Below are 21,060 nucleotides of genomic sequence, written 5' to 3'. Positions count from 1 at the left end.
TATATTCTTCGTTTGAAAGCTGACTCAAGTTACATGTACTCACGTGACTTTACCATGGATTAAAGTAAAGTACTTTTTTCAGAAATTTAAAGCGTCCTTATTATCTTGGACTTTCACTATAACGGTGCATTCAGTGGGTAAATTGAGTGCGTACAGGAGGAATGTACTTAAAGCTTTAAGTGGGCGTTAGTGCTTTCGAGTAGGAAAAAGTACCATGCCTTAGGGTGCGGTCACACGATAAGATTTTTCATCCGATGTTTTCATTCAAATTGTTTTCAACTAAAATCGCACTGTGTGACAACCAAAGGCTGAAAGTCGATTGAAAATTTGATTGAAACCGATGTTTGATCGACTTTCTTGTGAGAAAAGTGACGTAACAATGATTTCAACCGAACAATGATCACGAACTTAAAAAATATAGAAAACTAATCGGTGCTGAAATGTATTGTGTAATCACATCAACAGTTGACACAAAAGACCAACCTCAGCAAGTCAATGTAAGATCAGATAAAACTTGAATAGTGTAGGGTTCTAACATAATAACGCCACCTTAACCTTTGCTGGTTCTTAATTATATCTGGACTTTTTTTACCCCTTTAAAACTTTTATTAAGAAAGGTATTGGCTCTGTAACCATCGAATACATGTAGAAAATATACTCAATGCTTATGATAAAATCTAAACCTTCATTACAATTTAAAAAAATAAATGAATAAAAGTATTACATGTACGATTTCTTGTCAATCTAATTCTTATAGTTGTGTTGTTTTAACAAAATTATTAATTCTACAATTTATAATGTCATTAAAAAAATCAAATGTTCACCAAGCATTTGAATTACACAACGTTAAAACGACTAACTGTTGATGTCAATTAACGTTTAAAAAGATTGGACTGAATACTGTTCTATAAATAGAATGAGAAGTGTTAAATCAAATACGTCAGTAGCGAGGATAATATCTTCGGATATCTATTTAAAGTTTCTGTCCTTGAAGTTTACAGACAAACTCCATTTCTATCTCACGAAATAATTATGACTTCCTAATGATGTAATAATGATGTAAAGTCATGCTATCACTGAGGAATCCTTTCATGACATAGAAATCGGTGATCAGTTTTAAGGAATCAGAATTCCGGAAGCAATGAGGAGCAATAAACATGCATTTTTGTGTCTGTTGACGCGAAACATTTTAACAGAACAAAGCAATGGCAATGATCCCTGCTTTCAGAAATACAATGTCAACAGTTTATTGCAACCATTAAATGAATATTGCGTAATGTTTATCAAAAAATGCATTATGTTTCAGCAAATAAAACCGAGTGAAAATAAAAAGGATTGGTACCAACTATGTAATAAGTTGATTGGAGACCTTTAATTTTCTGGTTGAGAAAAAAATTGTCCTAGCAAATCATGATTTAAACGTGAATAACTTTTTGTTTGGATTCATTGCAAAGCATAAAAATAAATTTTTAAGTTCAAACAAGTGTTGGCATTTTATTTCGCCAGAAGCCATTGAATGCATTTAACCAAAACTTAAATTGTTTCTAAAAATGTTCGAAGATAGCACAAATTTAAGTTGTTTTTTAATAACTCACATATTTTGTTTTAACTTTTTTATAAATTTTGTTGTCCAATTTATAGATATAAATGATGAGAAAATAAGATAAAATGTCTATATTTTTTAAATACCTTCTTAATACAGGAAATGTATCAACACATTTATTTACAAACTAAACCAGTAGTCTAATTAGGCTTTAGACAGTGGATCATTTTTAACAATTTGTTCGTAAGATGTCACGATTCTTGAATTACTCTCTACTACTGTTTTGCACCGATATCTTTGGTATCATTTTGTCGCCTTTGTTATGCGGACAAACTACAATTCATACAAGAGTTTTCTGTGGTATTAGAGATAACATTATGTTCTTTAACACCAACATAATGGTTCTCGTATCGTTCTGATCTTTCATCAACTAACGTTTCGCTACTGATAAACACTGTAATGTCCTAACCCCACCTGAAATAGATTAGAATCGTTTTAAAGCAGCAATCAATGCTTATTCTGGGAGTGCTGGAGTATAAGCACATCTGTTAATATGATTGTTTTTTGTGACAGACAAATGTCATTTCAAAAATGGCAGAATTTTGAACTTAATTACTTTTTTTTTTCAGTTTATATACTTCATCAAAAGTTTTGACATGTATGATTATTTTACTTTCTTAATTAATATTAATAACGTCGAATTACATGTATCTAAACATTAACTAAGTATAATTTCTTCACGATGTATAGCATACGCAATGGTACAAGCTACAATAAAATGTTAATTTAACATGGCATTCGATTAAAAAAAATTCGATCTTTTTTAAATATCAACGAAAACTCATTTCTCAAATTTTAAAAAAAAAATGACAGTTCACGTCCTTCAAATAATATGAATTATGAACGTGTCGGGTTTTTTTTCTCGTAATTTTAAATGTGGAAAAAATCTTGTTAAAACTGTCAATAAAATGTGAAGAATATCAGGTTACGCATTTTTTTCATTTTTTTTCACTGATAAACACATATATATGTACAGCTTACATGTAACATTTTTATTTCATAAAAACCTGATATACATCGTAAATCTTTTTTTCAATACATGCAATGTTGCTTATGTATATAGATATTGAGTATCCACACTAATCTTATATAAATTATCAATACAATGATTATATTTTCACTATTTTAGCAATTTTGTGTGGTAGTACTGAAATGTTGTTATCACGAACAGTATGTTTTTATAGCTTTTTTGTAAGGAATAAATAAATGGTAAAAAAACAAACCAAACAAACAAAGGTTATTATCTTAGAGTTTTCCGACGTCTGACGAATAGTATAGATCAAGATAACCTTAAAAGTACATCAAATGTACAGTATGTTCTTGACCACTTCTGAACAATGATACTTAATTAAACATTGGATTACTTTGCACATACTTTTCTAATGGAATGTTAAGACATTGTTTCTGTTTTCTACAGAATAAGTACGAGTCAAATCAGATTAACTATTATGTCTATCATAATAGAATAAGCCTAAAATGACTTTCTGGAATCATTTACTAGATCTTGACCATATGATGATTTCCATTAACGTTACATCGCAAGTGACGTCTTCTAGGAACGATGACACTAATGGAACTGTTGGCAACGTCAACATAAACCAAAGACTATTGCCGCTTAAAAATGATACTTATCACAAAAGTTGTTGGTGGAAGTTTTTCAGCATTGAAGATGTTCGAAGCAGGAGGACTAGTCGGAACAGGAAATCCTCATTTTGTAAAATAAAAACAGACCATCATGTTTTTTTCTTAATCGGCAATTACAATTTCAAATCGGAAACGCCAAACACGTATTTCAGTGATTTGTGACAAATTGAAATCCATACTTGCTGTTTTAATGGGTCATAATTTTGGCCAACCATTCCCCTTAAGCACATGTTGCTAGAATGCTTTGTTGTTTATGTTCTTTATGAATTTGATCCTTCTTTGATTCTGCTATGAAACTGCAAAATAACGTAACCTACTGCGATCCTGTCATACTCGTGGGAATCAATTTTCGTGCACTGTCGTAAACCAATCAATCCCTGAAATATGTTATTCGTTGGGGATGACTCTACAAATTCATTTGTTATCATATTTCTTACAAGTTAAACATTTAGATTAATTTTTGTAAATCCACTCAAAAATACAATCGAAAAAATTAACAGCCTATAGATAAACAAATCATATCGTAAAATTTTAGCTAGATCTGATGATTTATTGGTAGGCCATTCAGTCTTCTTAATAGAACCATTTTAACAAAAGCTTGGACTTTGGGTAGTCGTGTCAAACAGCAATGTGACGTAGGCCTGTCTATTTCATTGCTGTCCACTCAGTCATAGCTCTGTAAAATCAACAAGATTTGTCTGGCTCTTGAGGTAAGACTACACAATCGGTGCATATTTCGCTTGAAACCGCGTCATTTTAACTTGTTTTGACGCAAGAAATAGATAGCTACGTCCAACCGAAAGTCCAAGATCTTGTTAAAATGGTTCTACATGCATAAGTGTAATATTTAAATTTGTCTTTTGGATGGATAGGACAAAATCATTCTTCATATAAATGACTAAATCCACTTTAATGTTATTAATAATATTATGCAGCTAACGTCCTGTTGAATACTGTTAAAGAGGAATCATTTTTAGTCTTGTACATGTATAATATTGTACAATAATTGTGAAATTGGCACATTCATTGATATTCTGTCAAAAAAAATTACAAAACTGAAACTATCGAAATAGTGATAATTTCAAAGATGGTCATGCATAACATGAAATTTATACCAATGCATAAGATTTAGATAAAACTTTTAATACTATACTTACGTATGAAACAAGGGCAAAAAACCTGGCCTTGTCAATTTTTTTTAATATACACAATGAGTTTTGTCAGATATAGTAATCAGTAAAAAAAAGGCATCCTTATACTTTAGTTAAGAAAAGCCCATTGTTTATGGAATATTTTTTTTTTCAAATATATCTTCTATTGAGTATTATCAAACAAAGGACGGGAAACCTTTACTTACCAATCTCGAACACAACTTCTCTGTAAATTGTGTGTAAATTTTGTGTTGTATTATTGACCTGCTTGATGTGTTGTTTATGCTACAGTAACTTATTGTACACTAAACAAGTAAGACGCATAGGTAACGGTTGTTGTTTTTTTAAATATGGATTGAAGAATAAAATGGTGAACTTTTATTTACGGTTTGAAAAATCATAACTCAGTAGATTTGAGTTGAACGATAAATTCCATGGTGCATTGTTAACTAAGAGTTGATGCCATTCAAAGACTGTCAACTTTTTTTTGTATACTTGTATTCCGACGAAAAACTCAAAACATTACTGACGATGCAACAAAAAATGGTTGCTCCTAAATAGGGGTCAAGTATCATCCTCACGGTGGATATTGATGATTTCCGGATAATTAAGAGTTATCGAACATTGCTGAGGATCGAAGTGCCTTAAATGTCTTTTGAACAAGAATTACGGGGTAATAATATTGGAGAGATCCAGTATGTTACAAACAATTGAAAAAAAATTGATAATGAATCATAAACCAGGATGTGATTGCTATTTCATTCATTTTAATGAGGATGTTTACAGCATGTGAGACAGTAATGATGTGTACAAAATAAGGCAATGAAGACGGCTGGGTATTCTACAAATTACCCATCAGATCTAAAAATTCAACATATGGTTTTTACTCATAAAGCTAATTTTTTGGTGATAATAAAAATCAAAATATATTAGGTTTATAATTCTTACAATGACTCATATATTAACACCTAGGTTTTTATCTCGAGGAGATAAATTTAGTCAAAAAATACATTGTACCACCATTGACTTCGCTAGAGAATAACTAAAGAAAATATTCTAATTCCAAAAGTAAACATTATTTTTTTTAAACTTAATATGACTTAAAAGACTTTTGAAAATAAAAGCTAAAATTACAGATAAATTCGAAAGATGGTTTAACCTAAAAAATTAAAGAACGATATATTGGTATCATTCATAATTTAGTCAAACTATGATTTTAAAGAAGTCAGCCTTGCTTTGTTCTGTTTTATATGTTGAAATAATTGTAACTGTTAGCGTAGTTGATATAATAAACATAATTATTCCAGCTTATCCACTCTCTTTTGGTTAATCTTCCTTCTTTGATTATGAACTTTATTTTGGTGTCGGAATACCAACAGAACCAAGAAGTTACATACATCATCAAAACAAAATATATAGATAAAGGGTTAGTAGGTCATTAGGACATCGAATTTCAAGACAGTCAGAGAATATGCATGTAATTCTTGACCAGTTACGATGAACAAGCCCTTGTTAATGAGGTCGTCAGAGTGACGTTCCCTTACGGTTTTTTTGTGCATTGAACTGGTTGCTGTGTTATTAACCAATTCTCAGTGATTCACATCTTCATTTAAAAATATGTTTTGAATAATACTTTTCAATTTATGTGGTATTTTTATTATATTTACTAGAATAATGGTTTTTATTGTATTGAGTAGAAATATTTTCGTAAGTATTTCTGCAAATAATTTTCAAGACATTTTAGAGTAGTCTGTCCCCCCGTACACTGTTCTTGTTTTCTGTCATATCTGTATTTCGTTTACTTTATTTACCAAACTATTTTTGTTTTCTTTGTTTCATTTCTCGTCAAAAATTACACACTGTAAATTACTTAATAATTTCTAATATTACTAACAATTACTTTCTATTATTACTAACAATTAATTTCCATCATTACTAACAAAATAAACGTTTTAAAGTTTTAGATTTACAGTGCTCCCCCTTTCAAAACCTTCGATCTAACAGCCATGAATTTTATGCAATTTTATTACTGAAAAAAGGTGTTAGCAAGTAGGTTATATCTCCAGAATACCAAATAAAAGATACCAGGTCTTGCTTTTACTAACATTTCAACTTACTCAGCTCGGGCCTCAAATCAAAGTGCGTTAATTTGAGGACAATACCTAGTATAGGGCTGAGTATTGACTTGAGCAAAATTGGTGACAACTGAATATATTATTAAAGCATAAATATTAAAGAATTTGCAACGTTTAAAAGAAAACTGAGAAAAAAAATCTGATAAGGAAAAAATACACCCCTCAAATTGTTCACATAAGAATAATATATATAGTAAAGTTTAGCTGAAATGCAATCTCCCATCAAGTACTGTGGTTTCATCAATATTCGTTGAATAACAATTTTCGTGGATTTCGTTGTTCGTTGATCCATGAAATTAAATGTTCATTGAAGTTCAATTTCAACTAACTTTTTGTATTGATAGGATCATTGGCCACGAAATTACGTATCCTTGAAACTGTGGTTTTCAGAAAATCCACGAAAATTGATACCCACGAAAATTAATGAAACCACAGTATCTACCAAGCACCTCATTCTCTATTTCACCTCTTTTTCATATTTCTTTCTCCCAAGAGAGAGTCACAATTACACCTCTCATAGAATAAGACTTATTCCAAAGTATTGATAGCCGGGAGAGTTCGACAGCAGAAAATTACAATTTCGTACTAAACAAAGAAACGTTTAAACTTTGTGAATATGTGATGTGTTAATAATATAAGAGATTTCGTGGATAATGCACATATTTTATTGAAATGGCCAAACTTGAAAGTAAATTTATTAATAGTAAAATGATACTCAAATAGTCAACGAACAAAAATGCACTAAAAAAATAAACTAGTCAATCATCTGGAGTAAATGAAATCGAGATGAAGAAAATTTGAGAGAGAGAGAAAGAGAGAGAGAGAGAGAGACTATTAACTTTACCAATATGTGTTATGTAGTTCGTTTATGACGTATTTAGGACCAAAACATTATGCCTAATGGCATTCAAAGCGTAACTGAAAAGAGCAAACATTTTACTAAAAGCATAATCCTGAAACATCTGTACAAATTAAAGGGCACATGGACGAACCCCAAGGCATATCCATGAAATTTAAATTGCATGTGGAACTCAATACATCCATAAAACAGGCAATAACCACCAACCTTAACACTATAACATTACGTGAACAAACCAAATCAAAGTTTTCTTTATTTCAAACATTTCAGAACAGTTAAAGCAACCCACTTACCATTAGTTCTATTTGTCTTCCCACCCTTTAGGGTGTACTTTGAATTTGTTTCTTGACTCGCCAAGCCGATATAGAATGTTTGTTCTTTATATTGTCCATATTTTTGTTTTATTTTAATACCCGTAAGGGTTAACTTATATTTCACGTGGTCTTCATGATAATTATCAAACATTTAGATGCCGTTTGTTTTATATGCATGTTGCCAATTTGTCTTGACATCTACATGTCGCTTGAATGCTACGAATTTAGTCTGATTTCTCTCTGACGCCGTAAATTGATATAGTTACTTTCTTATCTAGTAGCAAAAGTTCTGTGTTTTTCGTTTTAATGAACAAGCTGAAATTTTGTGGTTTTTGTTATTTGAGACGTACATGTATATTCCTTTACCGTACACAACCATTTTTTTTTACATTACTTATGAATTAGATCATCATTTCCGTTCATCATGTCTCTAAGCAACGGGCACTGCGGCATGAGGCAAAATACAATGTGACAATATACCATGTAGTTTCAGGATTAAGTTAGAATTGTTAATGGATAACAAAAAGCTATTACCTCTAAAAAAACAAAACAAAAAAACATGTTCAATATAGTCACATTTAACACCCCCCCCCCCCCGCCTCACCTTCTGTCATGAGTATCTACATTTTAACATCAGAACATTACGAACATAATAAAAATGCCTGATTTAATCTCCCATAACTGTTATTGTAAAGAAGAACAAAATAAAACATCCAAATTTTACTATGAGGCCACATTGGCCCACCCTAAGGAATACAACCGTGACCAAGGAACCATGAGTTTCCCAACTTTGGTTAAAGGCGCCATGGACATCATGACTATGCATTTCGTTTTTCTTAAATTATATGGTAGCAGAGAAGAAGATTTTTTTTAAAAGATTTAATGTATTTTTACTATATGGCAAATTTGATCCCACCCGAAGGATCATGAATTTCCCAATTTAGGTTTTCATTGACATCATAGACATGCATTTAGTTTTTCTCAAATGTAAATGGGAGTAGTGAAAGAGATTTTTTATAGATTTAATACACTTTTACTATATTGCCATATTAGCCCCACCCTAAGGCCTGACCCCTGACCCAGGGGGCATGAATTTCGCAATTTTGGTAGAGAGTTACAATGCATTTAGTTTTTCCCCCACGTGTGTTGAAGTAGAGAAGGAGATTTTTAACAATGTGGCTTTTTTGAATATTTGAACCCGCCAGTGGCGCCCCGTGGTAGTTGAACCATGAATTTCACAATTTTGATTCCTCTTAACAAAGACCCGTTTCACACAAAATATGCTAGTAACTGGCCTTACAAGGTTTTTTTTTTCAGAAGAAGTTAAAAATGTAAAATTGTTATTGCAAGGTGAACGACGCACATTGCACGACGCACGACGACAGACGAAGACCAATTGCAGTAGGTCAACTGAGTAACTCGGGTGACCTAGAAATAGTGCACGCTCTGAAAATGCATAACATTGCCTTACTGCTGAACTACGTCCTTCTTTCTTTCAACTTAATCTTTTGTATCATTCCTCTTTAATTGTTACAACTTTCTGTAAGGATAGAGATCCTACTTGCAAATTAACAATGGATGTAGAAACTATAAAATTGTTTTTCCCAATTGCTTTTCGCTGTTTCCAATTTTAATAATACCAGAATTTAAGAGAACATATGTTTAAGTGATATGATTTGATGCATTCTTTTTCCCGTTGATAGACAATTTGTCTTTGAGACCAGTACACGCTTTAGCTTCTTTATCCGTTCAGTTTTCTCATCAAATGCAAATACTTTATCTTTATTACTTCTTTAGCTTGTTAACCAATTCTCTGAACCTTTCTCATAAAATTCAAATATAACATTATGAGAAAGCACCCGCAAAAAGCCATACAACATTTCTAAATACAAAAACGCTGTTGAAAAGAGAAAAAAATAATGTGATAAGAATTGTACCTCTTGTAGCTAATGATGGGTCTAAGAACACGGACAAGTGGACAAAACGGATTATTTAGAGAGCCTTATTGTAAATATAATGAAAGGATGAAAAATGGCTGACGACAAACTGATTTGGTCATACACTCTGCCATCAGGGATCTTATAAATTAGTGTCACAAAGAGGCACAACCAAATACCGATTTCATTAATCTTGATTTGTCTCGAAGCATTGATAGACCCGAAGTAGAGCTCATGTAACAGTCTCACAGAGCTGCGTAAAGCAGAAATCACCGCTTTGTCAAGTCAATATTTTGTTATTTTTATTTTTTTTTATTATTACCATTTTTTGGAGTACACATCACATTGGAATAGTAGAATTTCGTGTAATCGATTAACAATTATCTAGATTCTGTGAAAGCTATTTTGTAATTATGATATTTATGATAAAATTCAGATCGACTTTTCTAGTTTGTTTTGCTTTTAAAACATGTAATAAACGGGTCGTTCCGTGCAAAAAAAAAATCCATGTTTTTATTGACTAGAAATTAGCATCATTCAATACAGAAAGCAATGGTGATTGCTATGAATGAACAATGTATGCTGGGATATCTCGACATTTGTGACAGGAATCGTTTATAATACAAAATTACTAGTAATTTGTAATTTAAACCCGTGATTCATGAATGAATCATTTTTTTCACCTTGCTTGCCTTTAAAGCATAAACCATTCTTTTACTCTAGTAGGTCTATACAGTAGAATGTCATTTACTGTAGTCATGGGGATATTTGTGACATCAGATAACGACTTTAAATTGCAGACTGCATTTAATTTATTATTTTTAATTTATTATTTTTAATTTATTATCATTATAAATTATACCAAGACAGGAGATAAAATTAAAAAAAACTTACAATGATTAGACAGAGAGTCATTGTTAATGGACTTTCCAGACAATTTACGCAATTTATCAATTATCATGTTTGAAACAAAATATTAATTCGTGATAATATCCACGTTATATTTTGATAAACGGAATGTTTTGGGAAAGGTTTAAAAATAAATACATGTTCCTGTGTATAGAATCTAAGAAGCAAGTGACCTAAACACTGCTTTTTACAGAAAAATACACAAATATTTTCAGATTCCATCAGCGATTATCCACTTGCATGATTAACTATTCCAACAGCCAGTTTCTGATAAATAGATAAGGGTTATAATTAAGGGTTTACTTTACAATATTGACTAAAGTCTAAATCCCTCGAGATACTGCCAACCATAGTGTAATAGCTCATATCACACACATTTTTATCGTTTTGCAGTTGATTAAGCAAGTTGACAACAAATGGACTACTGAAAGCCCAAAACGATTAAGAAATGGGATTTCCTAATCATTCGTTATAATACATGTAAAGATGAAAAACGTAAGAATCATAATTATACATGTACATGTACACGTCTGTCCAGTCTATATGGTACGTATGCTTAGCAAAATCAATCCATATTATTGTGTACATATTCATTTATATAATTTAAACAGAGCAAATGACACTCTTGAATGAAAATGTGAAAAGATTCACAGGATGGATCTTTGCCATTCAGTGAATTGAAAAGTGACTGATAGGTAACTGAAATGTGACTGAATGGCATATCTGTGCCATTCAGTCGTCTTTCTAGACCATTCAGTTATCATTCAGTTAACTGAATAGCAGAGCTTCAACCTGTGATTGCTAACTTAAGTACGTTTCTCTCTCGTTGCATTTTTCAAATGTTGAACCTAATAATTATAGTAAAGTTGTTAAAAAGCGTTGTATTTGTCTTTACTCATGCTTACTATAACTTTTAAATTTATATAATCTAAAGCTTATTATGTTGCAACCTGGAGTGTACAAATACACGATTTTGTTACAGCTTTCTGTAGGTAAAATAAGCACGGCGACAGTGTAACTAAATGAACGCTTTCTTGTTTGCCAGCTTTTCTGCATGTCCTTTGTGGTGGCATGTATTATATAAAATTAATTTTCTTCAATATCCAAATCCTTTGTATATCATCACGACAAACATTGTAAAACGATTAATGTTTTTCTTGCTAATATAAGTTTTGCTCTCGCTGTGTAACTATCAATCAAATTTACAATGTTTGAATTCTGTAGCGTTCATTCGCAGCAGTTCCTTCGATAGGAGGTGGCACTGGTGTGACGTCACAACAGAAACGGAGATATACTCATCAAAGAACATTGATTTTTGAGAGGCAGTTATAAAGGAGCTCGAGAATCGCATCACGTTTGCTTCTGCCTGTCAAGCTATCAGCGCGAATTTGTTAGCAGATTTCTTTGCACGGGGGCGCAAAAGCCACGACTTAAATCGTAATATATTGGATGACTAGATACATTTCCAGAGTGTTTGCAATGTTGGCTTGCAATTAAAAGTAGAGTAGGATTTATAAGGTCTTCGAGGGAAAAAAATCTCTTCTATTGTGTCATTAATCAAGTTTATCCAATATTATTAAAATTGCAAACAGAAGAAGTCGCAGAGAAAAGAGAAAGAGAAAAGATACAAGTATTGATGTGCTTTTTCATTCTGTTTGTTAATTCGCGGCGCGTTGGGGGTAAATATATGCCTTAGCCGACGACGCGAAGAATTATAGGAGATGTGCATGCAACAATATCAGCAGATGACATCTAATAAAACAAGTGGACGATGGAGTGTTTTGTAAAGCTCTGTTAAGCTTTAGTTGCTACACGGTATGGTATAAAAAGGGGGAAATAAAAAAATCTAAACATGAATTCGTCATTGGTTGCAGCAAACGGGACATCTGCGGCTTATTCAGCTTACATACCTGAACTTGCGTTTATTATCCCACTTACCTGGGGTCTTCTTGTGATCATTGGGTCTGTTGGAAATGGACTTGTGATTTATACCTTGGGTAGAAACGGTGAAACATCCCCAACGAACGTGTATGTGATCAACTTGGCGCTGGCGGATCTAACATATTTGATAATCGTGATTCCTATTACTACAGTCGCTTTTGCTGTCGAGGAATGGATCTTTGGAGACGCGATGTGCAAAATCAGCAACTATATGATTTATGTAAGTATACAGCTGTCCATCAATTAAACTCTTGTTAGATTAAGAAGGCTCGATGGTCGAGGCCATTTTGAAGACTTTTTGAATCTCCTTAAAAAAAGAGCTTTGTATAAAGATGTTTTTTTTATATTAGTTTACAACTCAAGAAATAATATCCTAAAATTTAGAGTAGATTAGATATGGTGGTTAATTTGTGGACCGCTAACCCTCCTTTGTTGTTTGACCGCATCAAAAACACCGTCAAATGGACACAAACCCCCCATGGTTCCCATTAAAAAATCAAAGGTTGCTGTGAAAGTTGATTAGGCTTTTCCTAGCTATTAATTATAGTTGTTTATTGTTCTGGGTGTTAATTTCAACGAGTCCTAATTGAATCATTGGTTTTAGGTGGGTTTTTTTTATATGTGAAATCTATTTCAAGTTTGAAATATTATTATGCATCTTTAATTTTGGTAAATGTAGCTTTAACAGTTTGGTTTTCCCCAATTTGAAGAAAAGCAGGCGTCGGATCAAAAAATAAACTGCTACAATACGTGCCGCCTGACACAGGCCACGACTCATTACAATTGATTAGCCTTCGGAATTTTTTTTCATGTGTGTAGCAAATAAAAGCCGAGGAAATATTTCATTCTGATTCCCAGCCTTTTCCCTGCCTTTAGCAAAAATAATACAAGCAATTTAAAGCGCCTGATTGAATTGATGACAGATCGAGTGTCAATCGATTGATGCTTTTAAGCAAAGGCGTAATAAGAAATGTGTTTCTATACGAAATGGTATAATAGTAATTGTGGTATGTCATGATATATATTAAATCTACTCCAAAAATTTTTAAAAATAGAATGTTCATAAAACAGCGTCAGCTTGATGCAGTGCTATCATAGTTATATGTACGTATCAAATGGTTACATACACAGCGTCGCTCACTGGTTTTATTTGTGTGTGTTAGCAAATTGTGAACGAAAATAATTTGTCTACGTAATAATTCTCAAGCCCATATTCTTCCTCCCTCACTATGCATACATTGTCTAGATATATTTACTTCATTTAAAATTAAGTGACACATGGTATAAATTAAAAACAAACTCAATACCAAAATTGCTTGGTTGTCGATTGTAATTTTTCAGTGTTTCAACAACAAAATATGGGAAATGTTGTAACAAAGCAAAAGATGAACACGTTGTTTACTATTCCGTGGGTTTCAAGGTTTTGAATGTGTGTGTGTGTGGGAGGGGGGGGGGTACGAATAAGTGACCTAGATATAGAGTTTTTAATGTGATCTAGATATAGAGTGTCATGTTACAGAGTATACATTTTGAATTTACAAGGTGTCAGTAATTACAAAATTTGCAAGTGAACATGTCAAAAGATTTGATGAGCTCTTCATGAAAGTTAAAGGTTAAATCTAAATTGAAAACAAAAATGTAATAGTAAAAATTAAAAGCTGTCTTACAATTATGCTAAACGTCAGTCATCACATTACATGAAAAAGATTTCAAGAACAAGAAAAGAAAACTCTCAAAACCCTTGACTTGAACAGAGATGGAAATGCGAGATAGGAGTATGTAAACGAAAATATTGTAAATTTTCCAAGAATAGCTTTAACATTGAGTGATTTAGTCAAAAAAGCAGAATATAAAGCTGAAACTAATTACAAAACAAACATACGAAAAATGTGAAAAGTATTGCTGCGTCAGATAATGATGATGATGATGATGATGTAGATAGAAATAAAAAAAAAGTTATGTGATGCGGATAAATATTATGGAAATAGTTATGAAAAAATGACATCTATTAATTACATGACTGTATCTATTGACATTTTTCAATTACATGACTGTATCTAATGACACATTTTAATTACATGACTGAATAAACAGTAAATTGGATCTTCAGAGAGTATGATGTATTTCTCTGTTAGAGTTTGAGATGTCTTTAAAATTTTATAATATGAATATTATTATAATTTTCCTTGTCTTTGCTGTAATAATGTCATCTGTGCCAAGACCTTATGCAAGTACCGACAGCATCGGCTTCATGCTGTGTTTATTTCGGTGCATTTATCACAACATGAAAACACTTGATGTTATGAAATAAATCAAATGCTGCTGTTACATGTACCAGAAAACAACAAGTGCTTTTGTACAAGTGCTCTTTCTATCCATAGACTGTTTTTGCAGTCGTCTTATAATCTTCTCACAGATAGCTCACTAATGCGCTCGGTCTAATAGATAATCTTTTCAGTTTTCAAAGTTTGCAACTGTATGCTTTTTTGTTTTTAAGAGATTAAGAACTTTTCGGTTCTTAGAATAAAGTAAGAGAGGTTGACTTTTCATAACTTATTAGTTCGAAGTTCGTGGAGTTAACATATTCTTACCTAGTTTTTAATCAGTTGGAAAGATATAACGTTTTCAATTTTTTGTACAGTTGACCTTTCAGTTGCACGCTTTCAGAGCTCTGCTGTTTTTTTTTTTTCGATATGCATACACGTGTAAAGTGTTGCTATTTTATAAGACATGCATTTAATACTGTATCTAAATTTTAATTGAAAGCGTCGAACTGAAATTGTGGAAACGAAAGATTCTTTATTTAAGGTCTCCTACTTTGGAAAAAAGGAGTACTCTCTCTCTCTCTCTCTCTCTCTCTCTCTCTCTCTCTCTCTCTCTCTCTCTCTCTCTCTCTTTCTCTCTCTCCTGTCAAATCTTATCAGTGTACGAAAGCAGCTTGATTGTGTATCATGAACAACAATCAAGACCAGCAGTACGGCTAAATATTTAATAATAAAAATAATCTTAAGCACAGCTCACATAACGGAACAAAATTCATTTGGTGGTGCAAAGCAATCCGTACCATTGTTTGTCAAGAGCCACCACTTCCGGTACGTGTGATTCAAGTTTAAGCAGATAGTTAATCATTAGATAGAGCTGTTTCGTGTTGCAGTCGTTGGCCAATGTGGTTAAATCTATATATGAAAACTGGATGCAACCTCGCAGTATGGCATTCAATTTAATCTCGTTTCTGGTAAACATCCATATACCATTGGTTATGATTATCAAACTTTATATACCGGTATTACCCAACACCTTCTTTTCAGGTTAACTGCAAAAATATTCATTCTAATTTTTGCTTACTGTTTGCATATTTATGTTTCTATTTTAAAACTGTGATATTATAAAATTTAATATGTTTAATATTCTATTTGAGGTTCCTTTCGATGTTTTCTGAAATTTAAAGAAACAGTATAATTAAAATTAGACTAGTAATTCGGACTAATTCCGCTCTTCAAAGATAGGCTTAACGCAACGGCTTGTACATATAAAGATTATGGCAGAGGGGTTGATTTACAAGTCTAATTATAATAAATTGGAAGAACATGCTGCAATTCTCTATCTTAATGCTTTTTTCTAGACATACACGTAATAGTAGCTTGCATGTTATCAAAATCATAAACACATTTCGTTTCAAATTAAACAATAAAAATGCCTGCTTTTGAGAAAAATCTTATTTAGGTTCAATTTTTGAAAAAGGAGTTGAAATACGTGTAAGGCTTTCAAATGGTATGAAAGCGAACTCTCTTGTTTATAATCCGTAATCTATTTTAATTTTAGACTTATGTACAATTTCAAAATAAAAATTTTCGACTTGAAGAATTGCAGCTGATAATGCTTACATGTAAAAGGATGATAGCATAAGCCTTTGGGCTTGTTTCTCAATCCGTTGTGCACTAGCTGTTACTGCATTAATATACACGTATAATGAAAATTACTAAATACTTATTGTTTAAACTGAATGATAATCTAACGTCTTTGCCGTAATTACGGCAATCGGTTTGTTTTAAACTTTGTCATGTAGATATCCACCTTGTACAGACTACTATGTCTTACATAATGGAGTGATATCTTTACTTGTGTTTCGGTTCCTGTTGAAGAGTATAATGAACTGTTATTCAACGTCTTTGTCTGCCAGATCATTTTAATTTTTGAGATATGTTCGTTGATATCATCTTTGTCGAAGGTGATTTGCGTCCATTTGCTATTCCCCCCTCCTGCCAATTAAATCTCGTGCCGTAAATCAGTGTGTCTTAATTACATTCTTAATCGATTTAATTATTTCGTAAATAAATCGGCAAGTAAATATAACTTTTATTAAGAAATATAAAAAAAAAACATGTTATTTAAACTTTAATTTGCACGTGTTGTGTGAACCAATGATATTTATCAAAGGACGAAATCTTCGAAGAAATGTTAATTATATTGTTTTTTTTACCATAAAAAAACAAGTTGCATCACTCAAAGATCATAGATATGTAGAAAAAGAATATAAATTGTGGTCATTATGTTCGCCGATTTCGGTAATGAGATGAGAATGGAGAATGGAAGGAATTGATAATGCTAATTAAGAATCTGGAACACGATTCAGACCTCGTCCTAACGACACGATGGTTCTTTAAAGGACAAGACATGAAAGGGGATAAAATACAGCACTATTGAAGAGTAGAAGCTTTTTGTTAAAGTGATTAAAAGAAACGTTGTTTGTCAGCATGTATAAAATACATAATTATAATTATACAGGGCCGAATCCCATTTAGTTCATTTATCTTTAGATGGATACCTTTGTAGGCATCAACTTTACATAAACAATAAAAAAAATATCAATATTATATAAAGTTCAAAGGTCAACCTCTTGTTTGTTTCTTGTTTATTAAAAACCCTCATATTTACATGTAGCTATTGATTTTTTTTTTAAGGTCAGACGACAGGTTCCTGGAGCATCTTTTTTGTATCTCCTCGTAATAAAGAGTTCCAATAAAAATTATTATTTACAATCATTTTTAAAATGATTTAGAATTTTTTTATTTTTTTTTTGCAATTGTAAACCTATATGGCCGAGTGGTTAGAGCGGTGGCCGCACACTGCTAGAACTGTAGGTTCCATGGGTCGTGAGTTCAAACACCATCTCCGGCTGTATATATCAATATATAATAATTCTTATATCAGCAATTCAAGTGTATTTTCAAGAAGATTATAAAGGAAATTCCAAACTCTAGTATTTTTCAGAAATTCCTGGTAAGGTATCCTAATTTTTTGCAAGAAAGCTTCTTAAAGTAGTAGTAAATCAAAAACAAATTCCTGGAAAAAGTTATATAAAATTGAGGAAAGTGTCGTCTGACCTTAAATTTAAATTGCTGGTTTCATTTCACACAATGTATCAACTCCATGCATTGCAGAATGCCATATGACAGTTAAAATATTGATAATTTTGGATCACATAAATTTCACATTTGGTGGTTGTGTGAGATAATTGTTCAACGAAAACAATCAACTTCGCATAAAGATCTGTGCTAAGTTAACTAACATACAAGTTAAGTTCAAATGATTATTTCAAAAAGTATTCGTTGATTCTATATCAATAGTCTTTTAATATTAAGAAGAATGAAGTAGATAAAGATGTATTTAAAAATGCTTTACTTGAATCATATTTATATCGAACTTCAACAACAAAAAACCATATTTTTTTCCCTAAGTCATTCATTTATCAAACCTAGAAACTTGGTAAACTTGGTATAAAAATATTTGTTTTGCTTTTTGCCAAGTTTCCAGTGCAATTGATAGCATCGTTTCTAAGGCAATTATTAAAAACAAAAATGTTTGTGAAATTGTGTCTCTTGTTACATATTTTAGGGGTTCATTAAAGAAAGGGGGGTTATTCCATTATAGGTGATCATGAAACGTTTAAGCTAATGTTACATTAAAGTGCGGAATATCCTGATTGATGTCGAATACATGTACATGTATAGTTGTAGTAACTACAATGTACTAATTGATACGAAAGAAATGGCTCTTCTGTCTTTGTGACGTTCTGATGGCCGATTATGATGATTTACTTACTTGTTGTTTTACTCACTTCATTTGATTAATTACTTTAATACTTTAGAGAAAAAGTGAATGCTAAAATGCTTTTTGTGGCGAAGAGATAGAGAGAGAGAGAGAGAAAGAGAGAGAGAGAGAGAGAGGGGTGGTAATAAACCTTTAAACCAGTTTACACGGGTTATGATTTTTTTTTCTCACTGTAATGCTTACTTCTTTCATACCAACATGAATCACCCAAGACGGTATTTTGTCATCTCTGTCTTAGGTCAAGTTAATATGCTGTAAAGATGTGTTTATTGAAATGACAAATGAAATAATTCTTCAATATCTGACTCAACTCTGTCTTATGTCAAGTTAATATGCTGTAGTAAAGATGTGTTTATTGAAATGACAAATGAGCTAAATCTTCAATATATGACTCAACTCCGTCTAAGGTCAAGTTATATGCTGTAATGATGTGTTTATTGTAATGACAAATGAACTAAATCTTCAATATCTGACTGTACATTAAACTCGTGATTTCATAAGATTTATATAAAAACTTTGAACTTAAAGGACATATCGCATGTTTCTAAAGTATACGACATTTTACATTTTTTGGCTTCCTTGTGTATCTAATAATTACTCCTAATAGTTTGTTAACGGTATAAAAGCGGTAATTAGCCATAATATCAATTTAAATTATAGCCCCTGACCTGCTTGAACTTAAACACTGATTTCAAAAACCTCCGTCTGCAAAAGGGATGAAGGACTTAAGTTCCATTATCACTTTTAACTGAGTTCTTTCACTGGAAATTTAAAACTGTTATTATTTCTCTGATCGTCTATGAATTCGAATCTGGCAACGAGAAGACACATTACCACCTTTGGTAATGGTATCATTTTACAGAATAGAATAAATGTTGTCGGATAATTATGCTAGCAACAATATGGCATTTTTGCAGCTGTCTAAGACTTAAGTCCAAGACAAAAATCCACATTCTAGTAATTATGTCCTTTTTTTAAGATTATGTATCACCTATTGTTGTAATGTGTCTCATCACTCAAAGATCATAGATATGTAGAAAAAGAATATAAATTGTGGTCATTATGTTCGCCGATTTCGGTAATGAGATGAGAATGGAGAATGGAAGGAATTGATAATGCTAATTAAGAATCTGGAACACGATTCAGACCTCGTCCTAACGACACGATGGTTCTTTAAAGGACAAGACATGAAAGGGAATAAAATACAGCACTATTGAAGAGTAGAAGCTTTTTGTTAAAGTGATTAAAAGAAACGTTGTTTGTCAGCATGTATAAAATACATAATTATAATACAGGGCCGAATCCCATTTAGTTCATTTATTTTTATTTTAGATGAATACCTTTGTAGGCATCAACTTTACACAAACAATAAAAAAATATCAATATTATATAAAGTTCAAAGGTCAACCTCTTGTTTGTTTCTTGTTTATTAAAACCCTCTATATTACATGTAGCTATTGATTTTTTTTTAAATTTAAATTGCTGGTTTCATTTCACACAATGTATCAACTCCATGCATTGCAGAATGCCATCTGACAGTTAAAATATTGGTAATTTTGGATCAAATAAATTTCACATTTGGTGGTTGTGTGAGATAATTGTTCAACGAAAACAATCAACTTCGCATAAAGATCTGTGCTAAGATAACTAACATACAAGTTAAGTTCAAATGATTATTTCACAAAGTATTCATTGATTCTATATTAATAGTCTTTTAATATTAAGAAGAATGAACTAGATAAAGATGTATTTAAAAATGCTTTACTTGAATCATATTTATATCGAATTTCAACAACAAAAAAAACCATATTTTTTCCCTAAGTCATTCATTTATCAAACCTAGAAACTTGGTAAATCAACAGGATTAATATTACAAGACATATATGCCAAATACAATGCAAAGAATTTACCGACATACATTAATTAGTATTTGGTCTGCTGTTGGATGTATTGAGGATATTGCTCGGGAATCAACCGCTTAGAGGTGAATTAACGGGACACTTAGAGAAATTAATTGCTACAATCATATTAATAAACCACAGGAAATGACTTAACACCCAGATTCTAAAATTGTATATAAATGTATTTAGGACAATTTCAATTTCATACATACTTTTAAACATTGGGAATATACATTATATATATATATATATATATATATATATATATATATATATATATATATATATATATATATATATATATATATATATATTTGTTTTGCTTTTTGCCAAGTTTCCAGTGCAATTGATAGCATCGTTTCTAAGGCCATTATTAAGAACTAAAATGTTTGTGAAATTGTGTCTCTTTTTACATATTTTAGGGGTTCATTAAAGAAAGGGGGGTTATCCCGGTATAGATGAAACGTTTTAGCTAATGTTACATTAAAGCGCGGAATATTCTGATTGATGTCGAATACATGTACATGTATAGTTGTAGTAACTACAATGTACTAA

At 31.6% G+C, this 21,060-nt stretch overlaps 1 protein-coding gene across 2 annotated transcripts in view; it reads left to right on the top strand.

The window, feature by feature from the left end:
• Window positions 1-11,860: 11,860 nt before the first annotated feature.
• Window positions 11,861-21,060, top strand: part of LOC105320642 (G-protein coupled receptor 54) — a 35,524-nt gene continuing 26,324 nt past the window's right edge. The window contains exon 1 of one of the 2 annotated variants that reach the window (XM_011418654.4): window positions 11,861-12,713. In XM_011418654.4, coding sequence (XP_011416956.3) covers window positions 12,405-12,713 — 309 coding nt within the window. In that variant the 5' untranslated portion in view covers window positions 11,861-12,404. The remainder of the gene's footprint in view (window positions 12,714-21,060) is intronic. The other variant, XM_011418655.4, reaches the window with a different exon arrangement.

This window comes from Magallana gigas, chromosome 10 (genome assembly GCF_963853765.1).
Source record: "Magallana gigas chromosome 10, xbMagGiga1.1, whole genome shotgun sequence".
In the NCBI taxonomy this organism is placed as follows: domain Eukaryota; kingdom Metazoa; phylum Mollusca; class Bivalvia; order Ostreida; family Ostreidae; genus Magallana; species Magallana gigas.
Note: the sequence above shows the minus strand (reverse complement) of the source record. Positions and strands in the feature narration are given on the sequence as shown.